Source organism: Zalophus californianus, chromosome 8, assembly GCF_009762305.2.
Source record: "Zalophus californianus isolate mZalCal1 chromosome 8, mZalCal1.pri.v2, whole genome shotgun sequence".
NCBI classification, from domain to species: Eukaryota; Metazoa; Chordata; class Mammalia; order Carnivora; family Otariidae; genus Zalophus; species Zalophus californianus.
In genome coordinates, this window is record NC_045602.1 from 140,162,065 (window position 1) to 140,183,388 (window position 21,324).

Consider the following 21,324-nt stretch of genomic DNA (forward strand, 5'->3'; position numbering starts at 1 on the left):
CCGCTGCCCCTGGAGGTGCCCAGAAGGAGGCAGATAAGCAAACAAATGCCCCAGAGTGACACAGGCCAAGACAGCGGGACCCAGGAAAGCTGAGGCAACTCTTGCTGGAGGGAAGCAGCCAGTCTGCTAGAAGGATGACCACCTCTGTCCCCACAGCCTGGGCCGCCCACCATGCCACCCAGAAGCAGGGACCCTCACTGCCATCTCCGTGGGCTGGGCCCATGGCCCCCTACTCCATTCTGCTGGTCACACCCCAGCCACGGGCATGTCACCATGGAAATGACACCAACAGGGGCTGCAGAGCAGCCGAGCTGGTCCTTACCCCTGAACCTCTACTCCTAAGACACTGGTCCTCACCCCTGCAGCTCTGCTCCTAAGACACTGGTCCTCACCCCTGCAGCTCTGCTCCTAAGACACTGGTCCTCACCCCTGCAGCTCTGCTCCTAAGACACTGGTCCTCACCCCTGCAGCTCTGCTCCTAAGACACTGGTCCTCACCCCTGCAGCTCTGCTCCTAAGACACTGGTCCTCACCCCTGCACCTCTGCTCCTAACACACTGGTCCTCACCCCTGCAGCTCTGCTCCTAAGACACTGGTCCTTACCCCTGAACCTCTACTCCTAAGACACTGGTCCTCACCCCTGCAGCTCTGCTCCTAAGACACTGGTCCTCACCCCTGCAGCTCTGCTCCTAAGACACTGGTCCTCACCCCTGCACCTCTGCTCCTAAGACACTGGTCCTCACCCCTGCACCTCTGCTCCTAACACACAGCTGCTTAAATGTGGGGAAACACTAAGTGTTGCTCCGTCTGCTCTATGCCCAGCATGGGGCTCAAACTCACTACCCCGAGATCAAGAGTCGCACGCTCCACTGACTGAGCCAGCCAGGCACCCCTAAGCAGTCTCTGCTCTTTTTTTTTTTAGTATTTCTCCCAAGAATCCTTAAAGGGCATCTCAATATTCAAGCAACCCGGATTTCTTTATTTTCCAGTGAGACCATCCACACGCTGTGCTGCGAGCCCGTCCTCCCACCATGTGCCCGAGAGCTCTGGGCCCTGGGGTGAGAGTAGGTCCACACGGGGACACACTCGCAGAACGACCTCTATGCACCCTCATGCCAGCACGGCCCCAGCACTAGGCTGTGTGGACTTTATCACAGCTCACAACCGACGCCCCTGCCTGGAGCTGGACCGCCCGCTGGCCTCATGGTTTCCACGCGCGTAAAAGGGTCGCCCTGTCCCCACCATGCCTCTCTCAGAAATCTCAGTCCTGTCCAAAGAAGCAAAACATTGGCTTACAATTAGAAGCTTTTCACGTGTTTGCTTGCTTGAGGGCACGCGTGCACACGTGTGCGTGTGCGTGTGCGTGGCAGGAGGTGGGGGCGGGAGGGAAGGTGCAGCTGTGGGGAAGACGGGAAAACCAGAAGATTGTAGACAACACAGAAGGCACGTGACAGCAGGAGGAGCCGTGGAAAACCCCCCGCATGCCCCCCACAAAGATCACCTCAGTTAACAGCTTGACATCTGTCCTTGGAGTCTCTTTTCTACGCACAAACCTGTTTTAAATTACAGAATGGAATTATGTACAATTACCTAGGACACGTTCCACTAACACGTGGTGGCCGCCTGTCCGTGCCACCACTTCAGCATAGCCTGCACGCGTTTGAGGGGCCTGACTGACCAAGTGGAGACCCTACCGTTAAAGGTCCAAGCCGCTTCCGTGGCCTGGCCTCCATGAACAATGAGTTGGTGAGGTCCCTACTTAAGGGCCTGCACGCCTCCGATCACCCTCTGAACACACACTCTCAGAAGGGGCTCAGGCCACGCTGTCCTCCGCGCAGCTGTCCCATCTGCTGGCCCTCGGCCGAGGTGCAGGGAGGACCCCCGAAGCCATGCTGGGTGTGACGGATGGCATTCCCCACTGTTGCCAGATGCACTCTGCAAGCCTGGCCCCCAGGCTGGGGGAGAAAGCTGCAGGAGAGTTTCTGGGGTGTACATGCAGCCAACAGGGAGCCACCCTTCCTAAAGGAGGGCCTCAAGCTGGGGACTGCCGGATGCAGCTCAGGCTGCGGCCCCCGGGGCAGGGGCTCCAGCACCCCCACGGCAGGACCGGAGAGAGGGAAGGCCGCGCACCCTGGCACACCTGATGTAGCCAAGCCACCCCGAAAACCAGGCCTGGCGGGAACCCCCTCATCGGCTGTCCGTAGTCACTCCACACGGGTGACTCTCCGAGGCACGTGACCCCACTTTTTATCGCCAAATAAAGCAAATGCACCACCCACTCTGGGATGGAAAGGGAGAAGAGGAAATGAACTGTTATTTTATTTAAGACAACCTTTTTTTGAGAATGTATTTATTCATGGCTTCTATTCTGCTTCTATAAACATGAAAGTTAAAATGCTGAATTATGTATTCTAGCCTTCTGTATTTAACAACTCAGACTTACACGTGGAAAAAAAAATTGATCTCTGTGCAGAAGTGCCGCATTTTTTTCCCTAGAAAAACAACCTAGAATGCACAGGCATGAGTGTGGCTCGTCATTAGGGACCCTCCCCGAACCTGTGCATACTGACCGGGAACAGAGCCGCAGACACTTACAACGCATGCTTTCTGGAGTCACCCTGTGATGATGATGTTGGTGTTTTCTTGTTATGTCAGATTCCTGCCTCTGCCGGAACACCATGAACGGGACAGCCAAAGGCAACAAAAATTTACCCTGTCACAGCTGGGAAGCCAGAGTCTGAGACCCAGGTGTCCCAGGGCTGTGCTCCCTGTGGAGGCTCCGGGGGGGTGCTTCCTGCTCCTTCCAGCTCCTGGGGGTCCGGGTGTCCTGGGCTTGTGGACACGTCTTCCTGTCTCTACCTCCTTCGTGAGGCTTCTCTGTGTCTCTCCTCTTCTGTCTCTTAAAAGGACACTTGTCACTGTATTTAGGTCCAACTTGGATATTCCAAGACGATCTAATTTAGTTATATCGGCAAAGACCCTTTTTTCCGCAGTGGGTCACATTCACAGGTTCCGGGAATTAGGACGCGTAGGGGGCACCATTCCACGCCCAGCGTAGGGGGCACCATTCCACGCGTAGGGGGCACCATTCCACGCCCTCACAGAATGAACAGCACTGTGAGCACTGAGGGGAATTTTCATTGGCTGTTATGATTGAAACAACTTCTTCTTGGAAAGAACCTAACACTTCTAGAACCTGTGATTTATAGTCTGTGTGTCTTAGAAAAACTTTCCACATCGTACGGATTCCTTTTCACAAACACTAATAAAACCTTAGAAGGTTAACAGTGAAAGAGGCATTGAAATAATGAAAAAGCACAAATACCACTCAACTGAAAGAGATGCTCTCTGTGGATCTGTGGGAAACCCTGAACCCCTTGCCTGGGATCAAGCACTCCAGCACAAACAGTAAGCCCGTAATCAAGAAGCAGGGTTTCAGAAGCTGGCACCAGATTGTGCAGAATAAGAAGCTCAGTAACATTTGGCTATAATGTTGCAGAAATGTATCTACAGAAATACTGCTCAGCAGCCACCACCCACCTGCCCCTCAGAGCAACGCAAGAGATTCAGACCTGTGGTAAAGATCCACTACATAAGCAAACATTCCAGAACTATTTCATGATAGCGCCAAAGCCTCCAAGGAACTGCTAGAGATGCAAACAGGATTTGCAGGCTGCAGACAGGTGCATAGGGGCGGTTCCTCCAGAAGGGCACACAAGTCTTTTTTTTTTTTTTAAGATTTATTTATTTGACAGAGAGAGACACAGCGAGAGAGGGAACACAAGCAGGGGGAGAGGGAGAGGGAGAGGCAGACTTCCCGCGGAGCAGGGAGCCCGATGCGGGGCTCAATCCCAGGACCCTGGGGTCATGACCTGAGCCAAAGGCAGATGCTTAACGACTGAGCCACCCAGGTGTCCCGGTACACAAGTCTTTACTCATATAACCATCCGGATTCTTACTCATCCTCTGTAATTTCCAAAAGACTGCACTTCAAGTGCATTTCAGAAATGGATCCAAACATGAGCCCCACTTTGTTTTTCCGTTTATAAATTTATTAGGCTGTCAATTACTTTGTGTTAGAATATAGTGAAGCTCTGATGTGTCAAAACTATTTTTTTTAAGATAGATTTATTTGACAGAGAGAGAGAGAGAGAGAGAGAGACACACACAGCAAGAGCAAGAACACAAGCAGGGGGAGTGGGAGAGGGAGAAGCAGGCTTTCCTCGGAGCAGGGAGCCCGATGCGGGGCTCGATCCCAGGACCCTGGGACCATGCCCTGAGCCGAAGGCAGACGCTTAACGACTGAGCCACCCAGGCGCCCCTGATGTGTCCAAACTATTTTTGAAAGGTTTTCTAACCTTACAGAAGTGCATACAGCTGACAAGTGTACGGCTCAGTGAATGTTTACCTCTCTACGTACATCAGGACACTGCACGTCCACAGCACCCCGAAGGCACCTCCTGGTCCCCTCCTAGTCGATATCCCCCACAGGCAATGACTGCTCTGCCCTCCATCACCATATATTTGCTTTAAGACTTCGTATTTGTGGGCGCCTGGGTGGCTCAGTTGGTTGAGTGACTGCCTTTGGCTCGGGTCATGGTCCTGGAGTCCCGGGATCGAGTCCCGCGTCGGGCTCCCTGCTCAGGGAGGAGCCTCCTTCTCCCTCTGACCCTCCCCCCTCTCATGTACTCTCTCTCTCTTTCTCGCTCTCTCAAGTAAATAAATAAATCTTTAAAAAAAAAGACTTCATATTTGTGGGATCATACACTCAAGTTTGGCTTTATTCACTCAACATAGTCTGTGAAGGTCACCACGTGGCTGCCTGGAGCAGTGGCTTGTTCTTGTTTGTTGCTGTGTAGTATCCCATGGTACGACCACCCCCCCAACCATGTGCCGAGGGGCATCCGTTCCAATGGACCGTGGTGCTCAGATGGCTCTCAAACATGTCTTCTGCTGAAAAGGGCTCTCATTTCTGTTGTGCATACACATAAGAGAGGACTGTCTGGGCTACAGGGTACTTGTACGTTCCATTTTGGTAGATACGGCCAAGCGGTGTTTCACGTGGCCGCATCAATTTATGTCCCCTCCAGCCGTGCGTGAGCATCCCAGCTGCTGTGTCTTCGCAGAGACCTGGCATGGTCAGTCTGTGGATCTCTGCACTCCCGCCCTTCTGCAAAGGTGCTGCACCACGAGGCTGTCTGCATTTCCCATCCACTGAAGACACTGAGCTCACTGGTAAAGTGCTTGCTCAAGTCTCTTCCTTGATTTACTAAGTTGCCTCTTTCTTAGATTTTTAAAGTTTTATGTATTCTGAATATGAATCTTTTCTCAGATATATTTATTGCAAACATTTTCTCCAGCCTGTGACTGGCCCTTTTACTCTCTTAAAAAGGTATCTTTAGTGGAGAAATTAATAATTTTAATGATGTCCATTTTATCAAGTGCTCTTTATGAGCTGCTTAAGAAACTACCACCGTGATCATGAAGCTATTGTCCTAGGTCTTCTATAAAACCGTTTACTTTTTATAATTAGGCTTATGATCCATCCCAAATTAATTTTTGTGCTTGGTGTGAGTAGAAGTCAAGATTCATTTTTCTCCTCGAATCCAACTTACTCAGAACCACATACTGAAAAGACTGTCCAGCCCTGGTCAACGGCAGAGGTGCCTCTGCCCACGGCAGGGTTCACACGCACACAGTCTGTGCACACTCTAGCCTGTGGTCGGCTCGCCTGTTGATTCCTGCAACTCCACTGTCCATGGGTTAAGCCTCTTCCACCATGCTCTTCACCAGGACAGCCACGCTCCCCCCTATATCCCGATGCTTGCACATCTGGGGGCCCTGGGATAGCCCCTTGCAGGGTTGGCCAATTCCAAGAGATAATAAATAACTTTCCTCCAACTGTGGCTTTCACATGTAAGCCAACTATCAAGTTGCCTTACTCACCCCAGCACCAGACAACCAGGGGTGGTCCCTGCACCTTGGAGCCGCTAAAGTCGCCCACATCTGCCACCCTAAGCCTGCTGGCTCTGGACCACCTGTGTGGTCCCTTTGGTCCCAAGGAGCCACAATCAGGACTCCCGTGCACGCTTTCCTGGGCGGAGCCGAGCACTCCGAGGCTCTACGTGGTGTGCCACGCCCCCTTACAGCTCCCGTGTCTGGCAGTGTTTTAAGGAATTTGCCCATTGCCCCCAACTTGTCAAATGTGTTGGCATAAATTGTTCACAATATTTTCTTATTGTTCTAATATCTACAGGATCTTAGTGGTGATCTCCTTTTCATACCTTTTATTTAAAATTAGCACAGTCTTCTGTTCGTATTGGTCACTTCTGATAGGACCTTGTGAGTTTTATTAATCTGTTCGGATTTCTTCACTGTTCTACCGATGTCTGCTTTCCACTTCACTGACATCTCCTCTTTTGTGCACCCCCGCTTACTTTGGGCTTAATTTGCTGTCCTTTTTCTCATTTCTTGACCCAAAATTAGACTAAGTGCTACCGCAGGCACGAGGCCCCTTTGCCACTGTTTCACCTGCATCCTGAGGGTCTTGATGGGCTTCTCTTTTCACATCACTCAGTGGAAAATATTTTACCATTTCCATTGTGACTTAATCTTTGACTCAAGCATTATTTAAAAGCATGTTGTTTGATTTCCAAACATTTGGGGAGATAGTCCAGTATCTTTTTGCTATTGATTTTTTAAAAATTAGAATTTCACCAGGCTCAGAGAAGGTGCTGATTCCTGCGAGATCTGTGTTACAGCTGCAAGATCTGCCCATTGTAAACGTTTCAAAGGCACTCCGAATACTCTGCATTGCTTCTGTGTAAATTTCAAATTAGTTAATCCTTGTTACAGGTCAGCACCTCTCTGAACACAGATGGGAAACGTCTAAACAAAGTAGCAAGTTGAATCCAGTGATCTAGGAAAAGAATGATACCTTGTGACCAAATGGGTTTATTACAAGAATTCAGGGTTCATTTAACATCTGGATACTGCTCAGATCTTCTCTATCCTCACTGATATTTGTCTGCTGTCCCATCAGTTACGGAGTTAATGTGTCAAAAATCCCCCACTGTGACGTGGACCCGTCTTTCTCCTTTGATTGTGGTCAACTTTTATGTCATATAGCACACACATTTAGGCCTGTTACATTTTCTACAGAACTGACTCCTTCATCATTATGTGAGGTCCCTTGAGTAATAATTCTTCAGTTTACTTTGATATTAAGATTAAAGACTTCCTTTACTGGTTTCCTTGGTTTATCTTTTTTTTTAAGATTTTTTATTTATTCATTTGAGAGAGACAGCACGCGTGCGAGTGAGTGCACAAGCAGGGGCAGGGGGAGAGGGGGAAGCAGACTCCCCTCTGAGCAGGGAACCTGACACGGGACTCGATCCCAGGACCCTGGGATCATGACCTGAGCCAAAGGCAGAGGCTTAACTGAGACACCCAGGCGCCCCTCCTTGGTTTATCTTTTATCTTTTTGCTTTAACGCTTTTTGTGTTCTTATCTACGAATGACGTCACCTACACACAGTGAACATTTTTCAAAGCAGATTTTTTTCATCTTTTTTTGGAGTGTTTACTTCATGTATAATAATGGAAACAGCCAGGTGAAATCTACCATCCTAATATTTGTTTTTTGTCCTTTATTCCTCCCTGCTTGCCTTATTTCAAATGAATCAAGTAGTGTTCCGTTTTTTTCTCTTCATAAGCCTTTGAGCTGTACTTTACTATTTTTGCCGTTATCCAGGTGACTTCGCGAAGAATGCCAGAAGCCTTCAACAGTCAAGCTCATCCGTCCCGGACCCTTTGTGCTGTTAGCATCTTGTGTTATGCTCTGGTTTCTGTTAAAAACCCCATAAGAAACTATAAATGTTGTTTTCAATGATCAAGATGCTTTCCCGTCACGCACACGGCCACTCCCGCGGTCGCCCGAGGGCTGGCTTCCGCACGTTCTCAGTCTGTGAGTGGACGACAGGGTCTCTACCCGGCCCCTCCGTGAAGAGCACCGTGGCAGTGGCCTCCCCGGCCCTTTGCTGAAGACTCTGTCATCAGTCTGGCTCCCCGGGAAGCGGTGTCTTCCTTCACTGGTTGCTTTTAAGACTTTTCTTTTTGTTGTTGGTTTCCAGCAGTTTGACAATCATGTGCCCAGATACTGTTTTCTGTTTGGTATTCATTCTGCTCTGGGTTTCCGGAGCTTCTTGAATCTATACGTTGGTGTCTCTCATCAGCTTCTGGAAACTGAACTGCTGTCTCCTTTGGGTGCTGATCCTGCCCCATTCCTGCCTCTCTCCTCTGGAAATCCAATTACACACGCATTACACACTTTCACCCTGTTTTGTGTGTCTCTTTGCTTTTTCCCCGTTCTTTTTTTAAGATTTTTATTTGACAAAGAGAGAGAGAGAACACAAGTAGGCAGAGCGACAGGCAGAGGGAGAGAGAGAAGCAGGCTCCCCGCTGAGCAGAGAGCCCGACGCGGGGCTCGATCCCAGGACCCCAGGATCATGACCTGAACCGAAGGCAGACGCTTCACCGACTGAGCCACCCAGGCGCCCCTCTTTTGCTTTTTCCCTACGAGCTTCAGCATGGACATTTTCCATGCTTCCAGTTCATGAACATCTGGATACTGGATACATAGGTCGTACCCAGACTGCTATTCGGCTATTCAATGAATTCTTAATTTCAGACATTATATTTTCATATCCAGAATGCTCCTTGAACATGTCAGTACCGGGTATCTTCCCGTCTGCTTTCGCGGCTGGGACTTAGTCACGGGGCTCTGTTTTCGTGGGATGTGGAGCATGGCAAGGACAGGCTGTGCCTCTTTCAAAGACAGTCAGGCTTCTGCTTCTTTGTTGCTGTTACTTCTCTGAACAGACAGATTTGGGAGGATTACCTTCACCCTGCAAAGCTTCACCTTAGCTATTGTTGGGGCTGCTCTAACTTGGTTTGGGTCTTACTCTGAGGGAGAGACTCTCACTTCAAGGTGTGACTCCCCCCCCCCCCGCAGGGTCTCCGCTGAAAGCCCACACTGTCTCCCTTGTTTCATTTTTTTACGTTTTATTTATTTACATAATCTGTACACCCAACATGGGGCTGGAACTCACGACCCTGAGATGAAGAGTCGCACACTCCTTCAAGTCCCACCTGCACTGGTCAGTCTCCAGGGTGTGTGTGTGCGTGCGCATTGGCCAGATTCTCAAATAGATTTTGCCTGGAGAGTAAGCCCAACACAAGCTGTCATGGTAGGAACTAGAAGCTCAGAAAGTTTTCTTCAAGTGTTTTCTTTAAAATAAATCAATGCCTTTTCCCTAGCACCTGAGTTCTGTGCAAGTGCAAGACCAACAATAATCAACACTAGATTATATATTTTAAGTTTGGGGTTTGTTTTTTTGGGGGGGTTGGTAAACATGACACCCAACATGGGGCTTGAACTCACAACCCCAAGATCAAGAGTCACATGCTCCACCAATGGAGGCAGCCAGGCGCCCCCAGGTTATATATTTTAAATGCAATCTAAATTAGTAAGTTACTATCCCTACGTGAGTAGCAGTCTTCATTTCTGTGCACGCACACACACACGCACACGCATCCACAACACGCGACACCAGATCTCTGGCATCTCTCATTTCCTACCATGTGAACATGGTAGAGACACTGAAAGGCCCAAAGTGAACACAGATGTGGAGCATGTTTTGTGCCAGTAAATACACCCAAGTAAGAACCTTTTATTACTGAAATTCTCTGTGTTCGAGAGAGATTAATGTTACATATAGATAAGTTTTTTAAAAACCTCTTGAAAATCAATCATGAGCCACAACATTTCAATGAGAAATTCAACAAAATATAAGACATGAAATATCTATATACACTTCGCTGAAAATTCCATGTTAGATGGCTGTACAGTTTGAGGGAAATAATGTTAGATGTAAGAACAAAATCAGACAACTATCTAATCTAAAAATGTTTCTTGCGTCCCTTACCATGGGACCATCTACCACAACCTACTTCTTTCTTTTTTCTTTTTACAAACCTATTTCTTTCAGGTACTATGGAACCTGTCTGAAATGTTTTAATTGTTTTAAAATTTTAAAGATTTTTTTTAAAGATTTTATTTTATTTATTTGACAGAGAGAGAGAGAGCACAAGTAAGCAGAGAGGCAGGCAGAGAGGGAGAAGCAGGCTCTCCGCTGAGCAGGGAGCCCGATGCGGGGCTCGATCCCAGGACCCCAGGATCATGACCCGAGCCGAAGGCAGCTCCTTAACCGACTGAGCCACCCAGGTGCCCCAAAATTTTAAAGATTTTTAAAAAATTTTAAGTAATCTCCATACCCAAAGTGGGGCTTGAACTCACAACCCTGACATCAAGAACTGCATACTCTTATCGACTAAGCCAGCCGGGTACCACGATTGTCTTAAAATTTTAACAAAAGCCCTTCAGTACAATAGCAGAGACAGACCGTCCACAGTGCAGGTGTCCTGGTGAGCCTCTGGCCCACACTGCATCCACCCCAGGGAAAAGTCAAGTGAGCAAATAAAAGGAAAAGCCCCCACAGGGCCTCTGTGTCCCCACCCAGTGAACTCAGAATGCAGATGTCTACACAGGGCACTTCTGCCACAGCATGTCCACACTTAGACATAAAATCTCTGAGACCTCACAGCTCAAAGATCCCATCATGACCATTCAAAAGGCAAACGGGGACATAAAGCCACGAGGCACTGGATCTCTTGGAAGGGTGACCTGCATCGACTGGTCTTTTAACCCTTTGACAACAATACTCTAAGCCTCTCTGAAAACCTGGCTTTTCCGTCTTTGGAACTTGCTTAATAATGGTAAAACCTGCAGCAAGTGGGCATGGCAGGAGCAGCAGAGACTGCTCCTGGACCAGCCCCAGGCACAGCCACAGTCAGGACGTGGCCTGGAGAGGGTGGGGGGCTGTCAGACTCATGGAGAAGGTCCTCTCTCCTGGAAACCAACCCACATCTGCCTCTGGTGATTCCAGAACCTGGAATGGGGCCGCCTGCTTCCTTCCAGGGAGACCCCGTGCTGCTTGGCAAACGTGAGCCTCTGGGCCCCGGACTGCCCACCACATCCACAGCCACCTGCTCTGTGTACGTAAAAGGACATGGAGCCTAATACATCCAATGAAGGTGGACAATAGCAAACACAAGGTGCTCTTTCTGAAAAGAAGCACAGCTTCAGTAATTCTCCACCAATGGCTGTCTCCTTGGAGAGAAATGCCCTACGACACATGTATCAAGAACACAGCGGCTAGGCTTTGTCCTTGGATTTTTCCAGATAGTATGGGGTCGGAGCTACTAGGTTCCTTTTTCCAGGGATGGGGGCCTGCTTTTCTGCCCCCACAGTTGGGCCATCCTACAGGATTCCAGGGAACCCAAGCCCTTGCCGGGAGGCTGGAGGCACACCAGCTCCACCTGCCCCACCTGAGAGGCCTCTGCCTGGCTGCCGGGGGAGGAGCCAAGAAGTACCAGCTTTAAAGTCCCACACTGACACCTAGTCCACTCCCCACAGCTGTCCCCATCCTGACGTGGTTTTGCCATCGCCCAGTGGCCACCAAACCTGAACACCAGGCCTGGCCGCAGCTGAGAGGCACGTGGGAATGTCTGCTCCTGTGCAGCCAAAGGTGTCTGGTCAAGCCTTTCCAGCCTCGAAGCTATATCATACGCAGCAGAGGCATCTGTGTCCATAGGGTGCTTCCCTCGTGGCTCCTTGGCTGACTTCATGGTAAGGCTGTCGGAGCTCTGGGTGAGCCCATCGGGCCTGGGGAGGGGCACTGGCCACACAGCGTGCTGGAAGAAGGCCCCAGGCATCCCGGGCAGGCCTGTGGCCCCCACAGAGACCCACCCAGGCGCCAGCTGGGGCCAACTCCAGAGGAGGCCTCGCTGCCGAGCCCAGGGCTCCAGGTGTCAAGGGGCATCGATCTAGAACAAGAGAGACAAGTTACAGGTGTTCAGGATGTGATGACACCACCTTGTGCCAGGCCCCTGCCCTGTCACCATAAGGACAACTCTCCCACGTCTGGGAAGGAAGGCTCCTATTAATTCTCAATCGATGGACACTCAAAGGAAAAATCCTCGTTAGCAGAACACAACATCTCCCAGCAAAACCACCTTGTTGGAAAAGACCACGTAGGCATCATTTACTTAATGTCAAAGTCCAAAATATGTGATTAAGTTCTTCTTAAAGATTTCTTTTTCTTCAGGGAGACAGACAAACCTAACAGAACTTTCTTTTATAAACAACCCCTCTGTGGTTGGCTCCATAACTCAGGGGTTAGAGCACTGGTCTTGTATAAACAACCCCTCTGCCCCGAGGAACAGGAAGGAGAGCCTGTTCTCCGTGACCTTCCTGGGGTCCCAGAGGCCCCCGAGTCCGTGATGGTCATGCAACCACTCAGCACTGCCCACAAAGCCGCCTCAAGACCAGCCAGCGCCGGCGACTTTAACCTGCTGCTCTCTGAGCCAAATGTCTTTCCGAGAATGTCTCGGGGAGACATTCTCCCCGAGAGGGAGAAAAATTCCTCAGAGAAATCTCTTAACTTAAATATAAAAGAGCACTTGTATTTAAATGTATTTAAATATATGTTTATATTCTATAAACATGGAAAATGAGAAGCACAGCAGAGGGAATACAGTCAACGGTGTGCGGTGACAGATGGCAGGTGCACTGCGGTGGGCACAGCCGTCACCTGAAAATAATGTAACACATATGTATACACATGTGTACACATCACCAACTTAACTCTACGTGACTGAGTATGTAACAGTTACTACTGCAGAAGCTGGGTGTTCCCTCACTGAGCGTAGCTGAGCATGGAGAAGAGACAGTATGCACAACGGCTTCTGGTACAGAAACTCATTATGAGCCCCGGAGCACGCGCCAGGGCCGCACCTGAGTGCAAGCGGAGTTTAGGGCACGTGCGTGATGGACGCGCAGCTGCTCCGGGCTGCCCGGGACGTGGCGGCCACTCTCATGTCTTACCTGGGCTGGGGGGGCAGTGCTGTCCTGGGCTCGGTCTGGCCATTCACCAGAGCGGGCATCCCGGGCTCTGAGTGGAGGGTGGAAGGGCCAGAGGGAGGGGCTTCTGCTCTGCGATCAGCATCCCCCCAAGAGTGACTCAGGCTGGTGCCAGGCCCTGGGAACACAGGAAACGAGTCTCACCCACGTGAAGGAACACCAGCTGGTGGGCTTGCTTCAGAGTTCCAGAAGCGCAGTGCCTGGTCTTGCTGCTGTGAGCGGAGCATGGCTGTGTGACAAAGCCTGGGTCTTGCTGGAGGTGGGCGCTTGGGTATTTTTATCAGCTCGCCACCCCCAAACAGCAGGGATCTCCGCATGTGACTTGTTTGGGGTGAGGGTCTCTCTCCCAGAAGCAAAATGTTTACGACAGAGGATTCTAGCACAGAAAGTCAGGACACGTTGTGAGAACACGGAGCATGTGCATGCCTGTGGCCTTGAGAAACGATCTTCTGGAAAACACTCCAAGGTGTGTCGAGCTGGCTATTTATCTAAAAGTGTAGTGACATCGTCCAATGCCCTTTTGCAGGAAATTGTTTGAAATTCCAGTGTCGATCCAGAACCAAGAAAAGGTCCTTAATTCATTTTTCACACACGATAAGAAATCATCTTTAAACCATAATCAGAATAGACACCAGCTCGGCGGTTTCCCGCAAAGTGCTCCTGGACGTCTGGGCCAGCCTGCAGACACAAGGGTCAGGAAGGAACGGCACGGCCCGGTGGCTCCCCGTGGTCCCGTTCGGAGAGCCCCTGCCACTGGTCCCCCAGGATCTTTCGAGCGTCCCCTCCCTTCAAGAGCGGGAGGGAACTTGGCACATCCTTCTACTCAGACAGGACAGCACCAGCTGTGACTCTTAGGGGGAGATCCTCAACTTTTTCAAAGGTAGTATCTACAGGTCAAACAGCGACAATAATCAGGGATGATGCTTTTCAGGCCGCAGTTACCTCGGATGTTGGAAGGATGTGGCAGCTTTATGAGACACTCACCCTCCCGGACCCACAGTGAGCCGGCTTCCTTCCCTTCCATTTGTTCCCGGGAAATCAAGCAGTGACCCATGTGCGTGAGGCATTTTTCGAGGGTCCGAGGAGGCGACGTGCGTGTCAAGGCCCCACTCAGATCCATGCACGTTCACAAATACAACTTGTAAAACCACGTGTTAAGCCACAGTCAATGCTTTTCACGGCTTCTGTTCAGTGAACAGTGACTATGAACAGGTAGGGTGCTCGCCTACCACTGAAAACGTAATAAACGTAAGAGAATCAAGTTAAGCTAAATCAAAATAAAAACTACAAAAGGGTCTTTAATCAGTTAAAGACCATGAGTCTAGAAAGAAACCATCTGCTGACTCCAGCAGCCACACCAATGTGATTAGACCCATCAGAACTTCCTAGAAGGTTCCAGACTGTCTGAAAAGGTGAGTGTTGGCTGCTCTTCACGGCTTGAGCACTGCCTGCACATTTAATGGTCCCCTGATTTTAAACACCTGCAACTATCATCCCTTTATTTCACAAAACTAGCAGACCACGCTTATGCCCCACAGTGCTTCCTCCTCGGGAAGACCAGGCAGGATCGCGACCGGCCTCGGGAGCCCCCCCACAGCACATCCTGTGCCAGAGCTGCTTCCCGCTAAACATCACACCTTCCCCTCACTTCTCCGATGACGAGCCCATGTCTGCTGGGATGTGGACCCAATTTTGGGCACTCTGAAAATCATAATAAAACGTCCACTGTTAACCAGCTCAAGGAGCCTGGAGCTGGGCGACCAAGTGCAGCCGTCTGGCGCTCCCCACCTTCACTCCAGGGTCTGAGGATGCCCGGCACCACCGCACAGGCCCCACCTCCCTTCCGAGCCACCTGCGGAGGGAGCACAGAGGCCCCTATGCCCGCCTGAGCGGAACCGGGGTGTCCGCCCTCAGTAGGACGCACAGTGGCCTTGTTCTGCTTTGCTCTCAGTGTGCCTCTTTGGATGTGCTGTTAAGTCCCTCACGCACACAATCTCTTGCTCAGCCACCACACGGGTACCTGGGGGCTCTGGTGAGCCGGTGGTGGAGCATGAGGAGGACGGTCCCCGTCCTGACAAAGCAGGAGAGCCCTCGGTGGGGAGCGAGGCGAGAAACACGTGACCAAGTCGCCGGAGCCACACCGCGTTCAACTGGACAGAAAACTTGGGTCCTGCCCATGAGGGCGCATCTAGAAACCAGCAGCGATGGCGGGAAGGCGACCGACGTGGGCTTCCGCCTGTCCTGACACTTCGCCGCGAGCACTTAAGAGAAACTGCCTGTAAACTGGGCAGCACGGAGCAGACAGACGGCCGGACACACACGGAGTCGCGGAGTCGCTCCGGCTCCCTCTCGTGATCTCAAGATACATAGCAGTGGCTCAGGCCACCCAGCTAATACAGGTACCCTCCACAGGGACAAACATCTCCAACGCAGGCGACCGGACAGGTTGCCACAACCACGTCTTAACCACAGGACGGCCGCTCAGCCTCTGTCCGATTCTGCGAGGCCACCTGCCAGGGACGGGATGGGGGCGCGGCTGCGATGGCAGCTGACCACAACGTTCTGGGAAACAAAGTTTTTATTTGGATGTTTTCATTCCTCATTTTAGTATATACCTGGAAACAGACAGACTTTACTTAAGATGTCAGAAAATAATGTTTTTTAAAATAACCCATTTTCCCACCAAGCTCTCTGGCCCCTCTGCCTCTGGTAGGTTCTTACAAGAAAAATGGGAAATTTAGAATATTAAAAGCAAGGAGATTAAAACATAACAGAACAGAAATAACAAAATACCAAAACCCACTGTGTGACTTCACCCAGAATTAGTCACAGATGTACCAAAACTAAATAGAGGACTTCACAAACTGTGAAGAGCAGAGTCTGACAATCATGCGTGTGTCCAGAGCACGCCCGGGGCAGGTGCTGCTGCCTCACTCCAGCGTCAGGAGGTATTAATACAGGGTCCGGTGACCCACACGCAAAGACGAAGCTCGGGGAGAAAAGCCCACCAGGAGATGCAATCCTGTGAGACCTGCTGCAAGAGGGTCTGGGGCCCAGGAAGGGGCGGGGTCCAGACAGAGGGGCCCAGCAGGGGTGGCCGCTGGTGCTGCACCAGGAGCAGGTTCCAGACCCGGTCTAGTGTAGTTCCCAGCAGAGATGCACTAAAGGCCTTTTGGACCAGCCCACACTAGAGGCAAAGACTGGCAGGAAGACAAGTGAAAAGCGTCGAGAATCACCCCCTCATTCCAATGTCACCCCTGATGGCAGAGGTGGGCACTGGTCTGGCCCGCCCACAGCCCAAGATGTGTGGCACTCACACGTGCATTAGGAGTGTTACGGGGGGACCGAACAAGTGTGCCCCCACCTCTCCACACAGCCACAGGTTCCCAACTGCATCCCCACGGGCTCCTTCCACGAGATGCACAAACCTGCCCAGTCGACCCCCCAGTGCCCTGGGATGGCACAGGCCCAACAGCAGGCGGGGCAGGACCAACATTTGGGAGCATGCGTTCGAGGGTTCACAGACGCTACTTTGTCTTAAACTCCCTAGAGTTGTGTGATGAATTTTTCAGATGGGGCAATGAGGCCTAAACATGTCTTTGAAAGCGTGCCCAAAGCCAAGCAGCCTGTCCACAAGGTATTCAGCGTAGGGTCTGACTTCACAGCCAAGCCCCATGAACTGAGCACGGCGTCCAGGCTGCTCAGACGGTGGCCTGGGCTCTTGATGACGTGCCAGGAAATGAAGAAACAGAAGCATTGCTCCCACTTGCATCTTTATTAGCCGTAAGCAAATTTCATCGCTCCAACACAGAAACTTAGGGTATTTTAGCGCTCATGAAAACAAACTTGTAAAAATACTGGCTTTTTAAAATTAGAGTAAAAATGAAAACAAAGATGCACCTCCCAAATCCCCAACACAGGAGTCGGCTTCCCTTCCTCCAGTGGTAATCAGGAAGCCACTGTGTCCACACTGACTGCCACTCAGGCCCCAACCACACGCTCACACCTGCGGGCCCCCTCTGCACTCGGGGCCTCCCGTTTTGGGGTTTGTCCCCCGCACCTCGTTCCCTCTGGCACCCATAGTGAGCACCAACCAAACACAGCGCGTTTCTCCTCGGATGGCCAGAGACACCGTCCGGGCGGCCGCCACAGTCCATGAGCGTCCCCAGAATGGATCTTCAGAGCTCCTGGCTCGCTCTCGGGCTGCACCCTGCGGGCTCACAGGCCGTTAGAGGAGAAAGTCAAATGCCCTGTGTCTTGTTGGGGGAAGAAAGTCCCAGGAGAGCCTGCTGCTTGGCAGCTTGGCCGTACCTCTGCTTCTCAGGTTAGTCTGTCATTTGCTCCCGAACAACTGGAATTTGGCTGGAGACACTTAAGAAGTAAACAACATCCAATTCCTTTAAAAACACTGGCGTGTAAGCGGCATTATCTAGCGGAAACAAAGCAAGGATGTGCGCACGTCGCTCCCCACTGCGAGTGAATGGGCACAAAGGCGGGCCGAGGGCCAGCAGAGGGAGCCCGAGCCTGTCGCTTTGCACAGAGGCCGCCATCCCGGTCCCCCTTCCCGACTCACACACGGCTCCCGTTTAGAGGCCCCGCACTTCTAAGATTGACAAGATTTTTGGTTCAGATACTTCGATTTCAGTGTGAAACGTTCGAACAAGCACTTGCTGTTGCCCTAACCACCACACATCAACACATCAACCACCGCTCCTCCACGGCCCCTGCAGCCGCACACCCCACCGCACCTTTCCCGCAGACGCGCCGCCCCCCCCACCGCCTCATCTCCTTCCAAAGCACTTACGGGACAGGGAGTGGGTGCCTTTGGGCAGGTAGTCCAGCAGCAGGGAGCTGTCGTCCCGGAGCATGTCGGCCTTGAGGGACAGCAGGCTGTTCTTACTCAGGAGCGCTGCCCGCAGGTTGGCCACGGCGGTGGCCTGGTGCAGGGCCTCCTCCTTCTCTGGGGTCAAGGGCGGGCCCAGGTAGCTGGCTTCTCCTCCCAGGAGACCCTCGTCCACGTGGCCAAAGAGCTCAGCCCTCTCCCCGCGGCTGTCAGAGCTACTGGCTTCGGTCACCGTCAAGTCCGCATCTGGGAGAGGAAACACACGCAGGTCATTTTAAGACTCTCCAAGTGGGAGGCGGGCAAATTTAGGAGAAGCCGAGGTGACGAGCTTCCTGACCACCCAGCGGCTTGTCGTAAAATCCAGTCCCATCCTGCCAGCCGACGTCCCTCACCTGCCCCGGGATAGTGGTGAAGTCTCAGCCAAGGCCTCCGGTGGGGGCTCCACTCAGAACAGCTGGGGGGCACCCCCTCCCAGGGTAAGAGGACGAAGACCCGCTCGAATCTCCGCTCTGGGGCTGAGAGCCAAAGGCCCCTGCATGCCTGCGGGACTTTCATCTCTCAAAGAAGATGTAACTCAAAGTGGACCGACAACCAAAGAGAAGAGCTCAAACTACAAAGCTCAGAAAATCTCACTCTCAGCCTGGGCAGCGGGTTCCCAGACAGGACACCAAAAGCACGAGCAATGAAACAGATAAACTAGGCTTTGTCAAAATTAAAAACTTTGGGGCGCCTGGGTGGCTCAGTTGGTTGGGCGACTGCCTTCGGCTCGGGTCACGATCCTGGAGTCCCGGGATCGAGTCCCGCATCGGGCTCCCTGCTCGGCGGGGAGTCTGCTTCTCCCTCTGACCCTCTTCCCTCTCATGCTCTCTCTCTACCACTATCTCTCTCAATAAATAAATAAAAATCTTTATAAAAAATTAAAAAACTTTTATGCCTCAAAGGACACTCTGAAGGGGAGAAAAAGATAGGGCGCCTGGCCGGCTCATTCGTGGAGCGTGTGACACGTGACCGCAGGGTCGTGAGTTCGAGCCCCACACTGGGCGTGCAGCCTACTTAAAATGAAAGGGAGAAAAGCAAGGAAGGAAGGAAGGAAGGAAGGAAGGAAAGGAGGAAAGGGAGACAAAAGACGGCCCATGAAAATACCCACAAATCATACATCTGATATGAGCCTATTCAGAATATATAAAGAAGGCTTACAACTTGGTAAAAAGAAAAAGAACCCATTTTTAAAATGGGCAAAGGACCTGAGCAGATATTCATCAAAGAAGACACATAAATGACCAGTAAGCAATGTCCAACACCATCGGTCATCAGGGACACGCACCTCGAAACCACAACGAGAGGCCACTTCACACCCACCAGAGCGGCTAGAATCCGTCAGACCAGTCAGATGGTCACAAGGGCTGATAAGGATGTAAAGACACTGGAACCTCCTCCATTGCTGGTCAGAACGTCCAGGGGTGCAGCCGCTGGGGGACAGTGTGACAGCTCCTCGAGAGACCACACAGAGTTACCACCAGCCCCCTCGGAGGGGTTCGTACCCAAGAGTAGTGAAGACACACAAGCTCCCAGCAACACTATTCATAACAGAAAGAGGAACAAGCCCAATGTTGGGGGATGGCGGGCAAGCAAGACGGTCCATCCTCACGGTGGACTCTTGCTCGGCCGTGAAAAGGAGTAAAGTGAGAACTCGCTACCACGTGGATGGAGCCCAGAAGCCAAGGCAGTTCATGCAAAGGCTGCTAACCTTCCAAATCCCGATGAATTCCACGAGGAAGGTCACAGACGGACGTCCAAGCAACGCTGTGCCTCCCTCACACAACCACCCTATGAATCCGGGTCCTGGCAAGGGTGCCCTAACCCCCAGGCCAAGCCTTGTATGTGTGGGGAGGTTCTGGAATCAACGGCATGTCCAGGAGGCTGCTGTCTCCAGTATCTCCTAGGACTCAAGCTACGTTGTTTACAAAAAGCTTGAGAGGACACCAAGCGTCCAATCTCACGTCTGAAAAATGAGTTGAGTTCCAAAAATTCATTTGTAAGTTGTCACATAGGGTGTCGACCGCACACGTGTGTACACACACACCCTTGCTCATATACGCACGTGCGCACACGCATGTGCTTCCTCTGGACAGGTACTAGCAATGGCTAGCGCTGGTTCCAGGGAGACAGGAAGACCCTGCCCCCGAGAGAAAGGGACAGCACGTGGGAGCAGCCGCTGGGCAGACACATCACACACATATGTGGCAGCAAGAAATGACCACACGCCAACTGCATGGGCAACGGAAAGGCACTCAGGCTTATTTCCTTTATGCTGACCTCGTTTTAATAAATGAAGCAAACAGGATTAAAAATACCAACATCTAATTGTCAAAGGCGATGAGTTAAATGTAAAGGTTTTATTCTAGAGGGGAATACACTGTTTTTTCTCACTTCCTATAAATGATACATCGTAGCATTTTAAAAATTTAGCTCACAAAAAAAAAGAAAAGAAAATTTAGCTCACAATCTTTAGCTGGAAAGCAGAAAAGAGATTATAATTAAAATAAGCAGAATTTTTATTTTTTTAAGATTTTATTTATTTATTTGACAGAGAGACACAGCGAGAGAGGGAACACAAGCAGGGCGCAGAGGCAGAGGGAGAAGCAGACTCTTCACTGAGCAGGGAGCCCAATGCAGGACTCGATCCCAGGACCCTGAGATCATGACCTGAGCCAAAGGCAGACGCTTAACCAACTGAGCCACTCAGGCGCCCCTAAAATAAGCAGAATTTTTAAACAATCAAACTAGATCAGGCAGCGTTGGTCCTAAAGTGGGGTAAGAGCAGATTCAGAACAGGAAAGATGTGCTCCAGCCACGTGGGCTCCAGGGCCTGGGGGACGGGGCTGTCGTGGAGGGAGGAGGCCAGGAGGGGCGAGGAGGGCAGGGAGGGAGGGGCGCTGACCTCACAACCAGGGTGTCCTGGGGAGCACCCCATTTCTCACGTTTCCCCAAATCTCCACTCTTCACGATTCTTTAAAGTGCTCATGAGGTGCATTTGAGAACGTCTGCACAGATGTCACAGCCCGACCCTGCTCAGCGCACTGCCTCGCTCACCAAACAGGCGCCCAGTGTGTGCACTGTGCAAACAACACACAGAGGCTTCCGGAGTGAGTGTCCCTGCCCTCACCCAGGTGCTTACAGCCCAAATCAGACTCAAACAGGGCACAGTACAATTCAAAAAGATTAAGTATGCATTTCACCCAACATTTACATTCTCACTTTATGTGTCCAAAATGTATTCTCTATTTCTAAAATGTCACCTTTTGGGGCGCCTGGGTGGCTCAGATGGTTAAGCATCTGCCTTCGGCTCAAGTCATGATCCCCGGGGTCCTGGGATCGAGTCCCGCATCGGGCTCCCTGCTCCTTGGGAGCCTGCTTCTCCCTCTGCTTCTCTCTCTCTCT

At 51.3% G+C, this 21,324-nt stretch overlaps 1 protein-coding gene across 5 annotated transcripts in view; it reads right to left on the reverse strand.

Moving 5' to 3' along the window:
* Window positions 1-21,324, reverse strand: part of ZBTB46 (zinc finger and BTB domain containing 46) — a 65,674-nt gene that overhangs the window by 10,047 nt on the left and 34,303 nt on the right. For 2 of the 5 annotated variants that reach the window (XR_003524516.2, XM_027620923.2), the window contains exon 3: window positions 17,845-18,129. Coding sequence is in view for 3 of the 5 variants with exons in the window: in XM_027620923.2 (XP_027476724.1) it covers window positions 17,845-18,129 (285 nt within the window). In the remaining 2 variants the exon portion in view is untranslated. Of the gene's footprint in view, window positions 1-10,248; window positions 11,945-13,004; window positions 13,159-17,844; window positions 18,130-21,324 lie in introns of those variants that run through there. The other 3 variants (XM_027620924.2, XR_003524517.1, XM_027620925.2) reach the window with 3 other exon arrangements.